General features: G+C 42.2%; 1 protein-coding gene across 1 annotated transcript in view; it reads left to right on the forward strand.

Moving 5' to 3' along the window:
- Nucleotides 1-1,521: 1,521 nt before the first annotated feature.
- The window catches only part of CYP2J2 (cytochrome P450 family 2 subfamily J member 2), a 29,883-nt gene continuing 8,002 nt past the window's right edge, over nucleotides 1,522-23,402 (forward strand). Inside the window, exons 1-6 of the mRNA XM_019449096.2 lie at nucleotides 1,522-1,819; nucleotides 11,772-11,934; nucleotides 15,615-15,764; nucleotides 16,168-16,328; nucleotides 18,860-19,036; nucleotides 21,093-21,234. Of these exons, the coding sequence (XP_019304641.1) occupies nucleotides 1,610-1,819; nucleotides 11,772-11,934; nucleotides 15,615-15,764; nucleotides 16,168-16,328; nucleotides 18,860-19,036; nucleotides 21,093-21,234 (1,003 nt within the window). The 5' untranslated portion in view covers nucleotides 1,522-1,609. The remainder of the gene's footprint in view (nucleotides 1,820-11,771; nucleotides 11,935-15,614; nucleotides 15,765-16,167; nucleotides 16,329-18,859; nucleotides 19,037-21,092; nucleotides 21,235-23,402) is intronic.

A 23,402-nucleotide genomic window follows, 5' to 3' on the forward strand; every position in this document is an offset into this window, starting at 1 on the left:
GGAACTTTTAGAGTTTAGTCAATACTTACGTATTATTGTTCCTCACCAAAATCTTCATGAAATCTAAGAAGTTGGTATTAAAGTAGCTATTTTTTTTCTTCTTGAATATTCTAAATGCCAGTTTAGATCAGCATTCAGATTTCCAGGGCATCAAAGATATACTAATACAGGACACACGAACATTTTTTGGCACATTTAAGTTTGTTTTCAGTATGACAGAAATGCCTTCAACTTTCAGATAATGGGGAAGAAACATCCTAAGCAAATATAAAAGATTGGTAGACCAAGTTACTTCCTAGCAAAAGTAATACATCACTTCAATCAATTTTTACACTAAATTCTTAAAAGCATTTGAAAAACACTTGTGTCTTCTAATTGTTAATGCACTCATGTGGTGGAAGATTAGACAAGTAATAGAAATCTTTGTTTTCAAATAAGTGGTCTTAATTTTTCTTCTTAGAGAAGTTTAAAGCAGCTTATCATAAACATATGCAAACTATCAATTTTTGTGGCTTTCAGGTAAAGTCCAACACTTGGTTCATACAGAGTGTATGAGAAGAGGTTCTGATTCGGGAAAGGCAGAAAACAGATTATCCTATCCTACGCAGACTGTGTATCTACGTGTTAAGTACATGGGGAAGTGCTATAGTACTCCAGGACTATGCTTCCTGTTTTGAGGACGGTGAGACACAGCACGCACGGTGAGACACAGGTAGCACGCATGGGAAGTTGGAACCTGGGGCCTGACCACCGTGTTGGGGCTTCAGAAGGGAAATCTCACAAGGCATACCCAAAAGGACTAAAACACCTTCCAATGTTAATTTAGCCCCTGTTGAAGACCTAGGCTCAGTGCTGGAGGCTCTGATGCAACGCTTTTTCGTCTTCAAAGAGTTACAATTGCAGGCTCTTGTTCCGAGGTGCTGCGGTCCAGTGGATTTATTTATCTACCACGTGCATGCCACTTAACCTCTCCGTGTCAGTTTCCTCAACGGCAGGACGGAAGTAAAAAGAGCATCTCTTGCGTAATTTGGTCAGAATGAAACGCTTCACGTACAGACGCGAGGGTGCTGCCTGGCATTCAGCGAGGCTCCCAAGAAATGCCAAGTGCTGCTGCCCTTATCAGTACTGTTCCCCAGGCAAGATTCCAACGTTTGGATGAGAGAGGGCGATTGAAAAACACTGAGCTCGAGCGCCTGTGGCGCTCTTGGGGAGATGCACCACAAACCCAAGATCCCCAGTGATCTCAGACCGAGACGCGCTTTCTAAACAGAGAAGAACAACGCGCCTGGCCTGGCCTGTTCCAGACGCGCGGCGCGGGGCCGCCCACGACTTCGGTGCCAGGCTTTCCGGAGCGCAGCGCGCCCGGCCGGGGGCCGGGGTCCGGGGAAGGAAGCAGGGGAAGAGGAAGTTCACTGGGCGCGGCAGCAGGCGGGCGGGGCCAAGAGCCGGGACCGTGCAGGCGGGCGGGGCGCAGTGGGGGAGCTCGGCGCGGCAGGGGCGGGGCGCGGCGGAGTCGGGGGCGGGCCGGCAGTGCCGCGAGCTCGGCTGCAGGGACCGGCGGGGACGTCGCCAGCTCCGAGCTCAGCCGAGCGAGAGGACTTTGCGAGCCATGCTCGCGGCTGTGGGCTCCCTGGCGGCCGCCGTCTGGGCAGTGCTGCATCTGCGCACGGTCCTGCTGGGTGCCGTCGCCTTTCTGTTCTTTGCTGATTTCCTCAAAAGACGGCGCCCCAAGAACTACCCGCCGGGCCCCGTACCCCTGCCCTTCGTGGGCAACTTCTTCCATCTGGACTTTGAGCGGTCGCACCTGCAGCTTCAGCGGGTAGGAGCGGGTGAAGGTGCCCTGACCCTGACCTGCGGGACAGGGGCCGTCCCGGGGATCGAGGGCGGGAGGCTGGGGGGCTGTGCAGCTAATGCAGGGACCCTGGTAAACCCTGCTTTGAGCCCCGGTTTCCCAATGGTCAGCTGGCATCATTACACCTGCCCTTTCTAGAAGTGAAATAATAGTCACTGTTTACTATTAAAGTATGCCAGACTTGCTACATTCTTTATTGTGTATCTTGTGAAATGTTACTGGTACAGCGTATTTAGCATATGATCACTTTGTCCTCTTTAATATTTTTATCCTTGGGGAAAAAAAACGCTGTACTTACCTTCTTTGAGGCTGTATTTACTGAGTGTAAAATGGTGACAGTACTACCTAAATCCTCACCACTTTTCAATAACTGAGCCCCTCGCTTTCAATCTCTTCTCCCTGCGATCTGCTGTCACTAAAGTAATCGCTGTAAAATGTCATCCCTCGGCTTAAATTTTCTTAGTGCTTCCCACTGCTTTCCAGAGTGAGGACTTATCAGGGAGCCCCTTGGAACTCTTTCTGACTAAGCCTCTTTCCACCTTTTTATAATCATATCCCGCCAGGGCTCCTTAACCCTGGCTCCTCTGATTTACTTAAAATTCCCTCCAACATCCAAACTTCTCCCAAGAATCCTCAGCTGGTTTCCTACCACTCAGCACAGGCACCTAGCTGAATGACAACACTGTGATAGGTGGTTGTGAAGGTTAAATAAAAACAATGGTCAGACATGGCTTTTACTAGGTGCACAGTATTAGTCCCCTTCCCCTTTCCCTAGACATGCCTGGAGCACTTTAAACTCTTGTCTATACATGTACAGAGGGAGAAGGTTTTATCACTTTCTTGGAGAAACACCCAGTTGGTAACACTAAGTGACAGGATTAGTCACAGAATTTTAAAGCGAGGCTCCTAAACCTATACCCGTGTTTAAGAAATGTGTTGTTCAATTTCCAAGCATTTGGAAATTCTCCTGCTTGCTTTCTATTAATGATTTTTCAGTTTGTTGCCATTATGGTGAAAGGACATAGTTTGTGTAATTTCAGGTCTTTTAAATTTGTTACAGTTGGTTTAATGACCCAAGATACAGTCCCATGCATGCTTGAAAAAAAAAAAAAAAAGTATTCTACAATTTTGGGGATAAGTGTTCTGTATGTATCAATTAGATATCATTGGATGATCCTGTTTATTTCTTCTACACTCTGACCTCTTATCTACTAATTCTATTAATCACTACGAGAAGCATGTTGAAGTCTCCAACTCTAACTGAAGTTTTGTCTATTTTCCAATTCCATTCTGGTAGTTTTTCCTTTATGTATTTGCCATTTCTGTTATTTGGTGCATACACATTAAAATTATTATATCATCTTAGTGAATCGACTCATGTTATTATGTAATATCCCTCCTTATGCCTGGTGATTTTTATTGCCTGAACTTTAGCTGATATGATGTGACCACACCAGCTATCTGTTGATGATTATTTGCATGGTATATGCTTCTTCATACTTTCACTTTTAACCTGTTTGTATCATTATATTTGAAATCAGTTTCTTGTAGACAGCATATAAGTGGGTCATTTTTTTTTTTTTTTCATTTTGCCAGTCTGTCTTTTAATTGGTGGGTTTAGATCATCTTATTATTTATTTTCTATTTTTCCCTCTGTTTTTTATTCCCCTATTTATTATTTTTCTGTTTTCCTGTGGGTCACTTGAACATTTTCTTTTTAGAATTCCATTTTAATTTATTTGTTGTGCTTTTCAGTATATCTCTTTGCATTGTGTTTAAGTGGCTACCTAAGGATTATAATAGGCACATATAGCTTATTGTCATCTACTAGTGTCAATATTTTGCCACTTCAAGTTCAATGTGGATACCTTACAAATGTTAGATCCTTTTACCCTCCCTGCTTTACACTATTATTGTCTTAAATATGATCTCTCTATGGGGCGCCTGGGTGGCTCAGTCGGTTGAGCTTCCAACTTCGGCTCAGGTCATGATCTCACGGTTTGTGAGTTCGAGCCCCGCCTTGGGCTCTGTGCTGACAGCTCAGAGCCTGGAGCCTGCTTCGGATTCTGTCTCCTTCTCGCTCTGCCCCTCCCCACTTGTGCTCTGTCTCTGTGTCTCTCAAAAATAAATAAATGTAAAAAAAAATTTTTAAACATATTCTCTCTATATATTGAAAACCACATCAGACAATATTATAAACTTGCTTTTAACTGTTAAGCACATTTACTCATTTATTTACCCTTATTTTGCTGTTTCTTTATTCACAATTTTCCAAATTTCTACCAATATCATTTCTTTTCTACCTGAGGAACTTTCTTTAGCCCTTCTTTTAGAGTCAAAACTTCTCTTAACTTCTGCTTACCAAAAAATGTCTTTATTTCACTTTCGTTTCTGAAGTATATTTTCATTTAATATAGAATCCTAGGTTAACAGTTTCTTTCATTCAACATTTTAAAATGTTGTTCCACTTCTTTCTGGCCTCTGTGGTTTCTAATGAGAAACCACATTTGAATTGCTGTTCCCCATAAGTAATCAGTTGTTCCTCTCTGCTGCTGTCGAGAAGTCGTTTTGCTTTTAGTTTTCAGAGATTTGATTATGGTACGTCGTGGTGTTGATTTCTTTGGGTTTATTGGGTTCTTGGATCTGTAGGTTGATCTCTTAACCAAAGCCAGGAAGTTTTCAGCCATTGTTTCTTCAATATTTTTTCAATTCCACAGTCTTTTTCCTTCCTTTCTGGGACTCTTGGACACTGATGGTGCAAATGTTAGATCTTTTGTTATTCTAACGTAGGTCCCTGAGGCTCAGTTTTTGTTCTTTTCAATCTATTTTCTCTGTGTTGTCCTGACTGTATACAGTCTCTTGATCTTCTCAAGTTTCACTGGTTCTTCTGTCATTACCCTTCTACCATTGATTTGCTCTCCCGAGTTTTTGTTTAGATAGTTGCATTTTTAAGTTTTAATTTTTCCCTTTGGTTCTTATACCTATCATTTATTTCTTTGGTAAGATTTTCTATTTAAAATTTTTGAGAGTATTTGTAATTGTTTGTTAAAACATATTATAGCTGCTTTAAACACTTAACCCTATAAAGTTAAAACGCTTCTGTCCTGGGGCACCTGGGTGGCTCAGTCAGTTAAGCGTCCCACTCTTGATTTAGGCTCAGGTCATGATCTCAGGTTTTGTGAGTTTGAGCAGCACATCAGGCTCTGCCCTGACAGTGCAGAGCCTGCTTGGGATTCTCCACCACCATCCCCACCCCTCTACCATTCAGGCTGTCTCTGTCTCTCTCCAAATAAAAAAATAAATAAACAAACTTTAAAAAAAACCGCTTCTGTCCTATTAGGCTAGCCTTTTTCTGAAACTTTGGCTAGAGAAAGCAAGCCTTTCTTGGAGTTATTTTTGTCTGTGCCAATTAGTGTCATGAATAGTAGGAGGAGTAAAATGGAATGCTTTTACTCAATCTTGTATGAAATCATAAATTTGATATGTGCCTTTGGTTTACTACTAAGATAGATGTGATTAGAAAGGGTAAATGATTTGCCTGTCATAAAACTGGCTAGTGATGAAACTGAGGCTAGGATCTTACCCATGGCCCGATGTTTTTTCATCAGAACTATTAAATTTTACTGCATACAGGTTTGCATTTTTTATGTATTTGGTTGTAAAACAAATGGAGTCAAATGGTGTATTTAGTTATAACTAAATTTACACTCTAGCAGTTCGGAAACATTAAGTACCAACTATTTGCTAGATCCTGTATGAGGACTTATATGTTCATTTTCATTTACTCTTCACAAAAGACACACAAGTGAGTCATTAGCTGGTGCTGTTTCTACTTTGCCACTGAGGAAAGTGGCTGCAAATAATAAAGTTGTCTGCTTGAGTTATTCAGCATAGATGACGGCAAAACGAGCACTTCAATCCAGAACTGTTTGACACTTACGCCTATTCTGTACTTGTGCTACTTGACTTCTCATGACAGGGAAAGGATGACTGATTTATTCATGGATTCATTTATCAAACACACGTTTATGAAGCGCTTACCATATGACAGGCACAGCACAAAACAGTATATGATGCAATGTGTGGTGTAGACTCTTGGTAACCAAACGAAGTATCAAGAGATGGGATCCCTGGGAACGGGAAACCCTAGAGATAACGTCGTGTAGAATGTTGGAATAAATTGAGCTGAGCGTTAAATGGATGTTAGGCAAGTGGCCACGTGGAGTTCAGGGGACAGGAGATTTTAAATGGGACAAAGTGGCGTGAGCTAAAACACAGCAACAGCAGCGTGAAGAAACTAGCCTGTTTAAATGGTACGATGGGAACTTTCCTTGTATTTTTCCCCCTATATTTTAAAACTTTCTCTATCATGGCTATATGACCAATTAGAGGAGCATTTATTTATCTAAATAAGAGAAAACCTTATTGTACTAAAGTGGGAAAATGGTAGATAAGGTGGATAAATGTATTAGGTAGCATACACATTGAACTGCTTCTAACAGAGACCCCAAAATACAGTGGTGTAAAAAAAGGTTGAAATTTACCTCTCTCCCACAAATGAGTTCAGATGTAGGCAGGAAGCCCAGGATAGGGAGACTGCTTTCTATACCTCAAGACGATCCAGAAACTTCATTTCCTTCTTTGTTGTGCTCTGGTCCTGCAACCCCACTATGTGTAAGTTCTGGTCCACGGGAAGGGGAACGGGGTAGGTAGTGAGCAAGCAGTTTTTATTTAAGGATGAGACCCGGACAACGCGCACGTCACCACTACTCATGTCCCACTGGCTACACCTGGAGAAGCTGGGGAATGTGGTTTTTGATTGGAAAGTCATGTGGCTAGTTAACACTTAGTGCCATCACTCACAAAAAGAGAGAGAATATCTTCATCCTTTCATTTAACTATTTGTTTTTATTTTGCGAGAAAGAGAGAGCATACACATGAGGGAGAGAGGGGGAGAGAGAGAGCATCTCAAACAGATAGTGCAGAGCCTGATGTGGGGCTCAAACTCCCGAACTGTGAGAGCATGACCTGAGCCAAAATCGAAAGTCGGACACAGACTGAGCCACCCAGAAGCCCCTCTCTAGAGCCCAAACTTTATGCCCACAAGCTAGGTGCTAAATCTCTGTGCCTACTTTTCTGAATGCTGAAAATGCTTTCTAGGATTGTTATAAGAACCAGATAACTTCATGAATATCAACTTGTTGCCAGAGTGCCAAGCACATAGTTGATACTCATTTCCACGTCTACCACTATTCCCCTTTCTTTAAAAGTTTAAAGCAAGAAATTCAAGGAGAGCCAGTGCTGTTGCATCCCAGGCATCCCTTGTCTGCCTAGTGGCTGGATGAGCTCCGCTATTCCACTCTCTGGCCTCTTCCTCATTCTGTTGTCAATATCGTATCAGAATGCCTTTGCTAAAATATACTCCCGGACAGATCAATAACAACAAGTAATTGTGTTATTAATATTAGTATTGTGGCTACTAATCACAACAATCCTAAAGATGGGAACCCACAATACCCCCATTTTATACATTTGGAAATTGAGATAGAGAAGTTAAATAACTTGCCACCAAATCACACAGTGAGCGTGATTTGTAAGTGGGTTCAAACAGATTTGTATGACTTCACAATCCAAGCTCTTAAACACTCATTTACATTACGTCTCCTATTCAAACATCTTTGGCCTCCTAATTACAAGCAAAACTAGATCCAAACTATTTCAGCTGGCATGAAGGCTGTCCTCAATCTATCTCGGATTGCCTTGCCCAGCCTTGTTTCCTATCTCCTTACTCAAGTGAGGAGATACTTTTCCCAGGAAACCTGTCCTGGTGCCTGGTTCCCTTTATGTGCTTCCTTACTTTCCCTCGTCAAATGATTTCTTGTACAGAATAGTAAAAATAAGAACTGATTATTTTTCCATATGTTCCATTAGACTGGGAAGTGCTTTAAGTTAAGGACTCATTGTATCCCCAGCCCTTGGCCTTGACCTACCACATGGTCAGTGCTCTTTAATGAACCCTGCATTCCAGTCAAACCACACCGCTTACTTGTCCCTGAACACCTCCATTTTCCTACCTTGTATTTGCATATCCTATTCCCACATTACATGTCCTTTTGCTGGCAGCTTTTGTTTAAGATATAGTTGAAATACCATCTCCTTTTAGAGGTTTTCTAATACATCTGGGGTGGAAATTCATTTCTTCTTTCAATGGCTTCATGTTCCTTTCTACCAGCATCATAGCATATATCACTTCTGCTGTGCATTAGTGTTTTCTGCAGTCAGCATTGCTCAAGAGACTTTGATGCTGTAGGAAAACACCGAATCATATTGACCTTTGTACCGCCCCATGTGTTATAACATAACAATGTCACAAGGTGCCTGGCAACTCTTAAGCATTTTATAGAAATGCATAGAACCAAACTTGAATTTGCTTTCCACAGACTGTTCTCAGAAGCCTAGCACAGCCCCCAAGAACTACCTGTGACACCAGTATTCTTAGCAGGGGCTCATGGGCCCCAAGGGACTGGTGAACCCCTGAAACTACATGCATGACTGTGCTCATGTGTACAGGAGTTTACTGGAGAGCGGATCATGCCATACACTAGATTTTCAAAGGATTCTGTGATTCAAAAAAGAGTAAGAACCATTGTTAACGATGGTTTATTCCTAATTTCATTAGGTCTGTTTTTCCTGTCCTTCACCCTCCTTTCTCCCTCCCCCTCCCCCTCCCCCTCTTTTTCTCCTTCTCCTTCTTCTTTGCTTTATTGGATAGAAATAATTGTGGGGGTGCCTGGGTGGCTCAGTCGGTTCAGCATCCGACTTCAGCTCAGGTCATGATCTCGTAGTTCGTGAGTTCGAGCCCTGCATCGGGCTCTGTGCTGACAGCTTGGAGCCTGGAGCCTGCTTTGGATTCCGTGTCTGCCTCTCTCTGCTCCTCCACACTTGCACTCTGTCTCTCTGTCTGTCTCAAAAATAGATAATCAAACATTTTTTAAAAGTTGAAAAAAATACAATACTGTACATATTGGGGAAAAGATGATAAATCTTAGTAACATATAGAAACAACGTGCATTTTAGGGAGCTTATTTGAATGATACGTGCACACACACAGCTCAGTGCTGGTCAGAGTTTGGGGGAGCACACCCTCTCACCTGCTGCCCATGGAGTGAGAATTGCTACACTTTTCCTCTCTTTGTGTCTTTGTTATGTTGGCTCTTGAGTTTAAGAACTGAGATGAGGTGGAATCTCTCCCAGTTGTCTCTTGGTAATCGTAGTTCACGCACTTGTCTCACTAAACCGCCCCCCCCTTCTAATTTTTCATTATTCTAAACATTTTTTTCGCTCCACCTTATTATGTAAGCACTTAATCCCACATTTGGGGTTTTTAATCCTTTGTATCAAATTCCCTCATATTACTTTTGTTCACCTTTTATAGCTCCCACATTCTTTTCTTATTTTTCTATTTTCCTTTCTGATATTAAGCCTATTTTAGCCTCCTGAATCATCCTTTTAACCTCTTTTGTTCTCTTACTCATTTGAGTAATGACTTGGTTATTGTTGTACATTCGACAGTACGGTCTACCTTACAAAGTCTTTTCAGAGGCCCGGTGGGTCATACACTTAAATCCATGTAAAGCGATCAGCATAGTGCCCAGCCCAGTGCATGTAGGAACTGTTAGGCATCACCATAGTCAACAGGCGCAGGGAGGTCATTTGACCTATGTTTACACAGCTGAGTATGCCATGAAAGTTTTTTTCAATTTTTTTTTGTTTATTTTTTTTAATGTTTATTTATTTTTGAAGGAGAGAGACACAGCGTGAGTGGGGGAGGGTCAGTGACACAGAATCCAAAGAAGGCTCCAGGCTGTCAGCACAGAGCCCGATGCGGGGCTCGAACTCACAAGCTGTGAGATCATGACCTGAGCGGAAGTCGGATGCCCAACCGACTGAGCCACCCAGGCACACCATTGTGAAAGTTTCTGATGCAGTTCTTTTGGACTCATACGTGGGCGGAGAGCTGATAGAGCAGAAACTCTGAAGTCGTTCAGTTCAGCAAATACTAATGGAGTGTTCTGTTCCTTCCAAGTACAAGCTGAGATTCTAGGTTGTACGTGCACTTTGTCAGGAGTCATTTAGCTTAATCCGAGATTTTCACCCATTCCAAAAACATCTTTTCTGAATAGAATAAATTAGTCAAGAAATCTTTCTCATAAAGACTAAGAAGTTCATCGAGGCAGTCAGCAAGATGAAACAAAAAAGATTCTGCTTGATTTTTATGGGCCCTTTCCTGCTACGTCTTAGAGACAAAGACGTGTACTTTAGAGGCAGATGAATTTGAGAGGGAATCTTGGCTTTACTCTTTCCAGGGAGATAGGAGCTAGACAGGAACAAAGACTGATGGAAGGCTCTGGGCTGAGAGAACAAGGGAAGATTGAGTTCGGGCTTGGTTTTTAATGTGGGGGCAGGGAGGCGGAATGAGGCTGGTGTAGTCTGTTGTATTTGCTCTGAGCGGGGTGGTGGGGTCTTAGGCGCTAAGGGTGACAAGGGGGAGCATGCGTGCATGGAGACTGAGAAGGAGGGGCCACAGACACCCGGAGGAAATGGGGCCCTTCTGTTTGGTACCACTGCCTGCAACTAGCCACAACCCCGGGTGGACAAGAGGCAGGCGTAGGGTCTACTCAGAGTCGTCTCTTGAAGGAACAAGTCAGGAACCACCTTGATTAGTAGCCATTTGTTCTCATCCAGCCCACTTGCACATCCAGCCCACGTCTGTACACACCACACAGCCTTCCATTCTCTCCCTGCCTCCTTCCCCTTTTCTCTCCCTCCCACTGAACTCTAAGGGCCTGGTGGCTTCTCAGGTTCAAGTCTTTGTCCTCAGATCTTACCTAATGCCTGGAAAATTCCCTTCACCACTCAATAGCTTTGTCATCTCGGTGACATTACTTCCTCGACGACTCCTTTTTCCTTTTCTGAAAGACAAGGAAAATCATTAATGCCACAGGGTGGCTGGCTGCGAGATCGAATGAGGTAAACAGAGGAAGGGGCCTAATATGGCCCCCAGCGTCCATGTGCCTTCCCCCAGCACATCTCCATGTGCGCTCGTCCTCTCCGTTGCCATGAGCGTGTGTCTTCATCCCTTTGCACACAGAGCCCATTTGTTCCTCAGGGACTCAAGCGGCTGTGCGCCAGGTACCAGAAAACAAGTGCCTTTCACACTGTTGCTCTCATTCTTCTTCACAGAACCCTTTAAGGGAGGAACACTTTTTCCTTTTTATAGCTGAGGCTCAAAAACTGTGAAGCAACTTTCCCAAGAGCCACAGCTAGCCAACTATAGAGCTAAGATGCCCACATAGCTCCGGAACTAGAGTGCTTTTCCGCACAGCTGGCCTCAGCCCTGTCATGAATTTTCAGTTGTCTAGCACGTGTTGAGGAAGGGGACATTCTCTTCCAGTTAAACTCTTATGATTTACTGAGAAGTCCATGCTTGCAACCCAGAGTTACACTAAGCATATCAGCATTTTTTGTGTGTGTGTGTGTGTGTGTGTGTCACATGTTCTGAATTCTCCCCCCCCTCACTAGACTCTAAGGTGCTCGAGGTTAGAGACCTTGTTTGTTTTATTCTAGTTACATATTCATGTCTTGTTCTTGGGACAGTGTTGGATGCTCACTCAATTTGTGTAGGTTGAATATATGAATGAAGGTTTATGAGGTATAGAAGCACATCCTGGAGCGATTTCAATCCTAGTCTAGCTGAGAGGAAGAGGAAAGAGGGAGCAGAGAGAAACGTTCCCATCATACCAAGGTGCACACACAGACTCTGCTCAGTGCAAGACCTTCCTCAGCGACACACAACCCCTCCATTCCTGGACACATGGACATGTGCATAATCAATTGTGACTATTTGACTATTTTTCAGCTTGTGGAGAAATATGGAAACATTTTTAGCCTGCAGCTCGGTGACATGTCTTTAGTTCTTATAACTGGATTGCCCTTGATCAAAGAAGTCCTTGTCGATCAGAACCAAAACTTTGTGAACCGCCCTACAACTCCTATCCGAGAACGTATCTTTAAGAACAATGGTAAGTTTCTTAACTAATGTACGGGGTATATGCTTGATATTTTTATGATCTGTTAAAGGTGCCCTTGTGACTGTAATTCTCCAATACTCCCAGGGAGCTGGGCCATTATAAAGTTCCTACAATTAAAGAAAGCTGGATTCCCACATTTGCTTATTAAAGGCACCCTCTTAGGGGCGCCTGCGTGGTTCAGTCGGTTAAGCATCCAACTTTGGCTCAGGTCGTGATCTCATGGTTTGTGGGTTCAAGCCCTGCATCGGGCTCTGTGCTGACAGCTCAGAGCCTGGGGCCTGCTTCAGATTCTGTGTCTCCCTCTCACTCTGCCCCTTCCCTGCTCATGCTCTGTTTCTGTCTGAAAAATAAACAAACATAATTTTTTTTTTTTTTTTTTTTTTTTTTTTTTTAAAGGCACTTTAGAGAACTTGGCAGGGTCCTGTCAGGGATTTGAGAGAAGCTGTGTCTCCTGCATGAACTCACTCTGGAAGCACTGATTACTCAGTGAAAGCAGGGGAAGAGTCAATGCATTCTTGTTGTTTCTGCTTTCCATTCAGATCTCTTCCCCTGGGAAAATTCATGTGCACTGTTTCCTTCTGCTCCTTATGGAAGTCCCTCTTCTTGCCTCTAGTTCCTCCTCTTTCTTGTTAGGGCTGTGCCCCACAAGGTATCTCGAGCCTTCCACTCTGTGTTGGAACAGTTTGGCATGAACACTTAAAACTGTCATTAAATAAACATAAACATTTAAAAATCTAAATGGATAACTCAAATGTATTACTCCACCAAAGCAGCCTTTTTTTTTTTTTTTTTCCAGATGCTTTTTGAAATAGTTTATCTTTTAACGCTACCTCCACTCCATTTATTATGTGAGGCACGGTGCTAGGTTCTAGCAACATGACAATGAGTAGTGCTGACAAAATCCATGTCCTTAGGAAACTTACATTCTATTCAGAAAGACACTATCAATGAGTGCTAATAACTTAATGCATTAGTATCATTAAGCTGTGCGCAGGATGCATTTATCAGGGGCATCTAATCTAGCCCTGGGATTCAAGGAAAGCTAATGTAAATAAATGGCAGTCAATTTAACAAAGTGAAGCAGCAGTCAGGCAGAGGGAATAGGAAAAGTCCCTTAGGTGGGAAGAAGGACAGTGAACTCGAGGAACTGAAAGGTGGCCCATGTGGCAAGTATAGGGATTAAATAGAGATAATTAAAGGGAAATTCAGCTGCTGAGTGCCAGGAATTGTTCATGCAAGTTCTTGCTAAGGGTGTTGGGCATTATGCTCAATAACAAGGGAAACTCTAGAATTTTTTTTTTTTTAGTGAATTTTTTCATTTTATTTTTTTAATTTATTTTTTAATTCATGAAATCTATTGTCAAATTGGTTTCCATACAACACCCAGTGCTCACCCCAACAAGTGCCCTCCTCAATGCCCATCACCCATCCTCCCCTCCCTCCCACCCCCCATCAACCCTCAGTTTATTCTCAGTTTTTAAGAGTCTCTTATGGTTTGGCTCCCTCCCTCTCTAACTTTTTTTTCCCTTCTCCTCCCCCATGGTCTTCTGTTAAGTTTCTCAGGATCCACATAAGAGTGAAGACATACAGTATCTGTCTTTCTCTGTATGACTTATTTCACTTAGCATAACCAACGGAATGGGAAAAGATATTTGCAAATGACATATTAGACAAAGGGCTGGTGTCCAAAATCTGTAAAGAACTCACTAAACTCCACACCTGAAAAACAAATAATCCAGTGAAGAAATGGGCAGAAAACATGAATAGACACTTGTCTAACGAAGACATCCAGATGGCCAACAGGCACATGAAAAGATGCGCAACGTCATTCCTCATCAGGGAAATATAAATCAAAACCACACTGAGATACCACCTCCTGCCAGTCAGAGTGGCTAAAATGAACAAAGCAGGAGACTATAGATGCTGGCGAGGATGTGGAGAAACGGGAACCCTCTTGCACTGTTGGTGGGAATGCAAACTGGTGCAGCCTCTCTGGAAAACAGTATGGAGGTTCCTCAAAAAATTAAAAATAGATCACCCTATTACCCATCAACAGCACTGCTAGGAATTTACCCAAGGGATACAGGAGTGCTGATGCATAGGGGCACTTGTACCCCCATATTTATAGAATGGTTTCAAGTGGAGAAAGGAATCATCATGTTTACATTGCACATTTATAAAACCTATGTAGGTGGCAGTGTAGAAAATGGTATACAGGGAGCAAGAGACTATTACAGCATTTTAGCTTAGAGAAGGTACTAGCTTGGACTAGGGAGGTGGCAAGAAACGATAGTAGGTTAGGCCAGGTTAGTGGCAGTGAAGATACATAGATTTAAGGTATCCAGGGGGTAAATCCAACAAGATAGGATGACCTAAATCATGGGCGATGGAAAGGAGAGTGAGGTGTTGAGGTGGACACCCAAATGTCTGCCTCATGTGGAAGAGGGCAGGTGTTTCGTTTGGCTTGAGTGGGGAGTTGTATGGAGAGCATCACGAAGCCGATCATGGATACGCTGAGTTTGAAATGCTTTTAAGTCAGCAAAGTCAGGTAGACAGTTGTGTATGTCTGGAGCTCAGGGGCAGAAAGAAGTGGTCACGATCAATAGATGCCTATTAAAAGTTTAGGAGTTAATGAGATTTTCCAGGAATGGAGTATTGAGGGAGAAGAGAAGAGGTGTTAGACCTTATCTTGAAGTACTCCATTACTTCAAAATTTGATAAAAGAAGATGAACCAGCATAAGGTATGGGGAGGGGGAAAATCTGGAGGCCATGCTGTCCTGAGCAACGCTGGAAGGGAGGGCTTCAGGAAAGAAGTGCTCCGTGCTACTGAAAGATCAAGCAAGATAACATTGAAAAGTTTCCCCAGGCTGACAAAGAGGGCTGCCTCGTGGAAATGGTGAAGGCCAAAGCCAGACACTAAAAGGGGTTGCAGAACACTCTGGAGGTGAAGAAAACAAAGGAGTGTGGCCTTATCTGTGTTGGAAATCAGATGATGGTCTGTTGAACACACTGAGTTGTTTCTGGGGTTTTGTTTTTGTTTTTTGTTTTTTTTTTGGGGGGGGGGTTGGCTCTTTGCCTTTCCATGTGCTATTTCTGCCTGGAATAGTCTTCCTTGCTTTCTTGAGTCATTCCTTCATCTTTCAAATTCTAGCTTAGATAAGAGTCTCCTGGAAAGCCTTACCTCCTTACGGGTATAGATTTTTCTTGTCCATGGGTGCATTCTTAGTATGTAGCATAAAATTAATACTTAAATATACTTATGTGACTGGCAATCAAAGCATGGGCTTTGGAATCTAATTTGAACGTCTGTTCAGCTGCTTACTAACTGTAACCTTACAAAGTTGACGTTAGCCTTTGTGCCAAGGTTTTCTCATCAGCAAAACGGGAGGGCAACGTAATGATTATACCTACCTCATAGTGTTTCTGTAAGTACCAGTGACATAATGCAGTAAAAATACCAAAGCCCCTGTAGTGCCAGCAATGCAATGCAGTAATGCTAGCCACTGTATCTACTGCATATCCAGAGATATCTACTGTATCTCTGGATAGTTTTCAAGTGCCTCAGTGCCCTTCTCCTTCCCACCAATGCACGTTGCCATACCATTTGCCAGATATTTACATTATAGAATAAGAAAACCATAATGTTGGCTTTTTTTTTTTTTCCTTCCAGGATTGATCATGGCCAATGGCCAGACTTGGAAGGAGCAAAGAAGGTTCACCTTGGCAACACTCAAGAACTTTGGTCTAGGAAAGAAGAGCTTAGAGGAATGCATTCAGGAGGAGGCCCGTAACCTCATCCAAGCGATAAAAGAGGAGAATGGTGAGTGTTTCCTAGGACAGGTGCAGGATATTGTGACTCATTCATTCATTGAACAGATGCTTATTAAGTGCCTTACGTACCTAACCTGTGCCCAGCATTGTGCCAGGCACTGAGCATATTGCAGTGAACAGCTAACCATGACCTTGCCTTCATAGAGCTCTAGGATTAAGTGCAGGAAGATTAATATTAAACACATTACCGGTTTTAAACCCTGGTCATTAACTTGCCTTCCCAAGTATTGATGATTTGCTATATGTCAGACCCTAAGTAGGGGACTGTGGCTAGAGCCTCATAGGTGATTCTATACTTAAAATGTCCTATGTCCTATGTCCTGTAGAGGAGACTCTCTGTAGAAAATAGAAACAAACCAATCCGAAAGATCCGTCTCTTCTTCCACCTCCAGGACAGCCTTTTAACCCTCACTTCAAGATGAACAATGCAGTTTCCAATGTTATTTGCTCTATCACCTTTGGGAAACGCTTTGACTATGAGGATGCACAGTTTCAGGAACTGCTGAGGTTGCTGGATGATGTCACCTTTCAGGAGGCATCAAAGAGATGCCAGGTAAGAGGTTCTCTTTCAATATCTTGGGCTAGAATATTGGAGCTGATGTTCAAAACAGATGGGTTCTGACCTTTTGGTTTGTTTAAGCTAAAATATCACCCTTTGAAACTGACTTCACTCAAACTTACTGGAAGTCAATCTGTTGACTTTAGTGTTTTCTGATAATATAACCAGATATTTACTACATACAAAGAACATTTCTAACATTCATGTAAAGTACAAAACGTTACATGATATACACCTATGCATCCATGTTGTTTTCTTTAAAAAGCATGATATTGCCACTGCCTTTTGAGTCCCGCCCCTCCACGTCCCTCCCTAACCCAGGCACTCCCCTGCCCCAGAAGTGTTCTTTGGTGCCTGGCTTCTCCCTTCGCAGATTGAGGATTCATCTGTGTTAATTGCTCTTTTCTTTTTTAAATCCTGAATAGTATTTCAGTGTATGAATACACCACTGTTTGTTGCTCTGTCCCTGTCTTGATGAACAGTTGGGCTGTTTCTAGTTTGGGGATGTTATGAATAAACCTGCCATGAACATTCTTGTACAGTTGTTCATGTGGACACGTCCATTCATTTCTCTTGAATTTATACCGGGACATAAAAGATGCCTAAAGGTTTCAAAAGCAGTTACACTACTTACATGCCCATTGGCACTTGATATTATCAATCTTCTCATTCCATAGGGTACAGACCCTTGGGATTCAAACTTCACCCCTTCCTTGGTGGGCCCTGTACTCCATTTTGTCCCTCTGGGTCTGTGAGTCTGTCAAAAACTCTGTTCAGCTTCTTGGTCTCTCAGCCACTTTTCTGGGTTTGGAAGACACTTCTATGGCCAAAGCAGCCCCAACTATTAAGGTCACATTTCTCGTATCTAGAAGTGGATTTGTTTCTATTTATTCCTGACAAACATCTTTGCCTGGAGCTTTATGGACCCAGTGAATCAAAACTGATAAAGCATTAGGATGATTCCATGCACATTAAAAGGGTACAATGAATGTGAGCTATTATTATTATCAAAGTTATTTTTGAATTCCTTTTTCTCATTCCTAGTCATAGGAGTCCCTAATTCAATAACCCCATGTTCTTTGGCTCCATGAATGCAGAACCTAGGAAGTCATGAGAGTTTAGTGGGTACCCAGCTTATCTTCCCCAGGGAAAAGTAATTCCTGAGAGGGTTGGAAGGGGCAGTAGGGTAAGGCTAATAATAAGCATTTCTTGGAGTTCCCACATAGGCCAGGCATCTTGATGGACAGCAATACATACTTTACCATAGTTAATTCTTGCAAAAAAACCTTGAAAGATGAAATGGAGCATCATGGTGTGTGCAAGCAGGTATGGGAGTGTGTAAGCAAATCCAGATAGTGATCCGCTGGCTCCGTCCTAGGTGCTGTATGGATCTCATGTCGCTCAGTCACCAGAAAAATCCTGGCCCCCCCACTGGCAGCTGGTTAAACTAAGGAGCAACAGATTACATCATTGTTATCATCATCATCATTATTATCAACAGAATATTATGGCTGGAAAGCAGCAGAGCTAATAGACCTGTGCCTGTATCTGTTTAAGTCTGAGTGATTTTCCATTATGTTATGCTTCTTTCTACCAGAAGATATTAGAGAAAATGTTTTCAAAAATACTTTATTTCAGTAAAATATGTCTTATCTACATGGAGATTACATCATAGCAGGGCAGACAAATCCATAAGACATGCATCTATCATCTATCTATATCTTACACACACACACACACACACACACACACACACTTACTTGTGATAATTACCATGAAGGAGAATAAAACAGGATATGGGAACGGAGAGAGGCTGGCAGGGGTTATAGGATCATCAGGCTAAGACCACTCCAAGGAGGTGACATTTGAACAGCACCCTAATGAAGCGAGGGGCCAGAGTTATACAGATTTCAGAGGAAGAGTGTGCTAGGTGGAAGGAATAGCAAATGCAAAGACCCAAACAAGAACATCCTTGATGTCATCACAGGGGCCAGTGGTGCTGCACTGGAGAGAGTGAGAAAGAGCAAGATGGCGGGAAGTGATAGCAAAGGAGGTGACAGGTGTGTGCGGTGGCTGGCCCATGCAGAGCTTATAGGCCAGGAGCATTATGTAGAGCTTTGTCCGAAAGCCATGGCAAGTCATTGGAGGATTGAGAGCCAAGGAGTGAAATGATCTGATGAAGGTATAAAGTGATGCCCCTGGCAGCTCTGGAAAACAGACCTGGAGGGGGTTAAGAATGGAATCAGTGAGGCTGATGAAGCCTAGCACAGCATCCAGGTGAGAAATATTGGGTGTTTGTTAGGGGGGAACGTGGCTGGGGTGGTGAGCCGTGGTCTGAAACTAGACACATTTTGGATAGAGTGCTGAAGTGCTTTGCTAGAGGGTGACAGACAAGAGTCAAGGTGACCCCAAGGTTTTAAGAGCCAGTAAGTGAGAGATGGAAAGAGAATATCCATTGTTTTGCCTCAAAAAGCGAAAAATTGGCACCAAATTGTCTCTCTGAGTGTTTCGTTTTTCTCACTTAGCTCTACAATGTATTTCCATGGATTATGAAATTTCTTCCTGGACCCCACCAAACACTCTTTAGCAACTGGGAGAAACTGAAATTGTTCGTTGCTCAGATGATTGAAAACCACAAGAAAGACTGGAATCCTGACCAAACAAGAGATTTTATTGACGCTTACCTCAAGGAGGTGGAAAAGGTGAGGAAATCAGAGTTGTTTCCTGTTTGTTCTTAAAGAGCAAATGGGAGCGTACTCATTTCCTATTGCTGCTGTAACAAATTACCACAAACCTGGGAGCTCCAAACGACACACGTTTATTCTCTTATAGTTCTGGAGGTCAGAAGTCTGAAATCAGTGTTACTGGGCTAAAATCAAGGTGCTGGCAAGGCTGGTCCCTTCTGGAGGCCCTAGAAAAGAATCTGTTTCCTTGACTTCTCCAGCTTCTAGAGGCTGCCTTTGTTCATGGCCCCTTTTTCCATCTTCAAAGCCAGCATGGAGCATCTTCTCTGCTACCGTCCTTCTCTTGCCTCTCTCTTATAAAGACCTTTGTAATTACTTTGGAGCCACTGGAATGATCCACAATCATCTTCCCATATCAAAATTATTTTTTTTTTAATTTTTTAATGTTTATTTAGTACAGAAGGACAGAGTGTGAGTAGGGGAGGGGCAGAGAGAGAGAGGAAGACACAGAATCTGAAGCAGGCTCTAGGCTCTGAGCTGTCAGCACAGAGCCCAACGAGGGGTTCAGGCTTATGAACCATAAGATCATGACCTGAGCTGAAGTAGAATGCTCAACCGACTGAGCCATCCAGGAGCCTCTTGCCATATCAAAATTTTTAACTTAATTGTATCTACAATGTCCCTTTTAGCATATAAGGTAACACCCACAGGTTCCAGAGACTAGGATATGGACATCTCTGTGGGTCATTATTTAGCTTACCATGGGCAGTCAAAATAGAAGCAGTATTTCATAGAGTGTAGAAGCAGCATTAATTCAGGATTGATGAGGCAGGTAGAAATAAGGATAGGGGTAAATGATATTTGGCTTGAGTCCTTGGGGATACTCAAATACTGCCTGTTCATCTTCTATTCTGTGCTCTTTGCCCATATCTGAAGGAGCTATACACAAAAGGAAAGCTAACAGTTGAGCTTCAAAGAACTCTTTCATTGTTATTTGGATCTGAGCCCAGTTGCCTGTCCCTTCCCTCACCCCCCAGTGCAGAACACAAGAAAAGCTGAGTTGGATGCCAGAGTTCAGCCTTAGGGCCTGAGTGGGACTTCTGCCTTCCTCTTTGATCTTCCTATCATCTACTTTCCAACATTATAGGAAAGAAGGAGGGAAAAGCCAAATTGGATGTGTAGCCTTTAGCCCAGTCACCCCTGTGTTCAATATACCTCAATGCATCAGTATCACTGTCATAATCGTTGACTCGTCAGATTAGTTGTGTCTCCTCTTGGGATTGACCAGACTGGTAGGTTTCTATCCATCTCCCCTTTTATCTCACCTTACTGGCATAACATTAGTAGAAGCATTGATTTCTCCACAAAGGAGGAGACGTCACTTGCTAAATGCTGTGCAGGTATGGAGCCACACACTGAGCAGATTGTTGGCAAATTGAAGCTTCCGGGGCAAAGTGGTAAAGATGAAGGAATTCCATGAGGAATGGTTGATGGGATGAGAGTGGTTTCACCTAGAAAGGAAGACATTAACAGGGAGATACGAGCATTGTTCTCCATAAGAGGAATTCAGATTATTCTTCCTGGTATCAGTACAAACACGTTGAGTATTTGTTATGTGCTCTTTTCATCTCATGTAATTTGTAGTGTCATCTTAAGGGGCATGTGTATTTCATTGCTATTTTCTGAAACAGGAAACTGAAGCACAGAGAGATTAAGTGACTTGCCCTAGGTCATACAGAGAGTGAATGGTGTAGCTAATACTGGAACCCTAGTCTGTTTTCCACTGAACTGCTTCTCTTCCCACTGTACTAATAGATTCTCCCAAATTATAGATATATAAAAAAAAATAAGTGTCTTGATTTTCATCCACCAAAGCCAGCAGAAGTTTCCAGCACTTGGGGCGAGAGGATGCTAATGATATTGCTGTAATAAGTCTCTACCTCTTGAGATGGCCAAAGGGAAAGATATTTCTCCTGGGAATCTTTTCTTCCACATTCTCTCCCTAGGATGAAGCCCCTGTGTGTTGTAGCAACCAAGAACCCACTGAATAAACCTATAACCTTGTGCTTTCTAGAATAGGGGCAATGCTACTTCAAGTTTCCACGAAGAAAACCTCATCTACAGCACCCTGGACCTCTTCTTTGCTGGAACGGAGACAACTTCCACAACACTGCGCTGGGGTCTGCTTTATTTGGCCTTATACCCAGAAATCCAAGGTGAGCATGCCAGTGAGTGCGCCTGGGGCAGGACAGAATGGTGTCTCCTAGAGCATACGGCTCCCAAGTTGGGACTAGAAGATAGGATGGTAGAATGGAAAAACAGTCTTGAGGTGATGTGGACTTGAGAATGGGCACATTCTTCAATTTTCCTGTTAGGACTGTGATGGGTTCACATAATCCCAGTGTAACAGAGTCCCTGCCCTCAGGAAACTCAGAATCTAGAGTGAAAACAGTGAAGTCAATGGACACTGTGGTGAGTTTCAGGAAAAGACTTACATTCTTATATGAATGTATCTTGTTACAAGCTTCTAGCCTTTTACGTCATGTCTTCCATTGGCCTGTGGATAATGTTCAGACTCCTGAGTCTGGCATATCATGCTCTCTGATGTTCCTTCTTCTGCCTGTCCAGCCTTAGCTCCACCCACCGTACATGGTGGCCTCACTAAATTACATGCTGTTTTCTTTGCACTGTCCTTATTCATGCCTCCTCCATCAAGCTTGCTCTTCCCTCTCATCTGCTTCCCCATTTTCTCTACATGGTAAATCACCAGGTGTGCCTGAAGAATCTGCTCAAATACAATCTCCTCTAAGATGCTTCCCCACTCTAATAGGAAACTCCTTACTCTAGAGATGACTTTATTATTACTGGATTATTTTCCTCCTCTAGAGATGACCTAACACACCTCCATTACTATGTGATTGCACATTATTCATATGTCTTCCCCAAAGACTGTCATCCATTCAAAGGCAGTGACTGTTATAATCTTTTTTTTTTTTTTTTTCTCTCCAGGACCCAGAGCAAATTTGAGCTGGAGAGATGGGATGCTAGGATACAGTTTTTCAAACTTTGGATAACAGTTTATTAACGGGATATAAAATCAATTTAGTGGATCAAGACCAACATTTTTTCCTAAAATAAAAATAAAGATCAGAGTACTTCCCATGTACGAAGGATAAGATTGTTCATCAAACTTTATTTCTTTCCATATATTTACATAAAGTATGTTTTATGATTCATGATGTAAAATGCGTTTGGAACTCTGAATTACATTTTCTAAAAAGTTTAAAAGCTATCTCATTAGGATATAGAGTTGGCTTCTGTAATAGGGTCTCCAAAATAACAATAGCTTAAAATGATAGGGCACCTGGGTGGCTCAGTCAGTTGAGCATCCAACTTCAGCTCAGGTCATGATCTCACAGTCTGTGAGTTCAAGCTCAGAACCTGGAGGCTGCTTCAGGCTCTGTGTCTCCCTCTCTCTCTGCCCCTCCCCTACTTGCTCGCTCTCTCTCTCTTTCTCAAAAATAAATATTAAACAAAAATTTTAAATGATAGAAGTTTATAGCCATCTTCACAGCACCATTATTCACAATAGCCAAAAGGTAGAAACAACCCAAGTGTCTATCAATGGAAGAAAGGATGAATAAAATATGGAATACAATGCAATATTATTCATCCTTAAACAGGAAGGCATTTCTGACATGTGTTATAACACTGATGAACCTTGAAGACATTATGCTAAATTAAATAATACAGTCACGAAAAGACATATACTGTATAATTCCATTTCTATGAGGTTTCTAGGGTAGGCAAATTCATAGAAACAAAGTAGAATGGGGGTTGCCAGGAGTTAGGGTAGGAGAAAATGAGAAGTTATTGTTTAGTGGATGTACAGTTTCAGTTTCTCAAGGTAAAAAGTTCTGGAGATTGGTTGCACAATGTGAATATACATAACATTATTAAACTATACACTTAGATGTGGTTAGCATGGTAAATTTTAGGCCACATATATTTTACCATAATTTTCAAAACTCATTAAATGGTCAGGAAAAAAAGTTCTAGGGGTGCCTGGGTGGCTCAGTCAGTTGAGCGTCTGACTCTTGATTTCAGCTCAGGTCAAGATCCCAGGGTCATGGGATCAAGCCCCATGTTGGGCTCCACACTTAGCACAGAGCCATATATATATATATATATATATATATATATATATATAAATGTATATTTTTAAATAAATATTTATATTATATATTATAATATTTATAATATATATTTTAAAATAAAAAAATATAAATATATTTTGTACAAATAAAATATATTTAAAAAATTCTTATTTCTGTCAAAATTAAAAAATCTAAGCTTGACTCAGCAGAGCACTTTGGGTTCTAAG

The sequence above is a fragment of the Panthera pardus genome, unplaced genomic scaffold (genome assembly GCF_024362965.1).
Source record: "Panthera pardus isolate Hobbes unplaced genomic scaffold, ASM2436296v1 HiC_scaffold_11, whole genome shotgun sequence".
Lineage (NCBI taxonomy): Eukaryota > Metazoa > Chordata > Mammalia > Carnivora > Felidae > Panthera > Panthera pardus.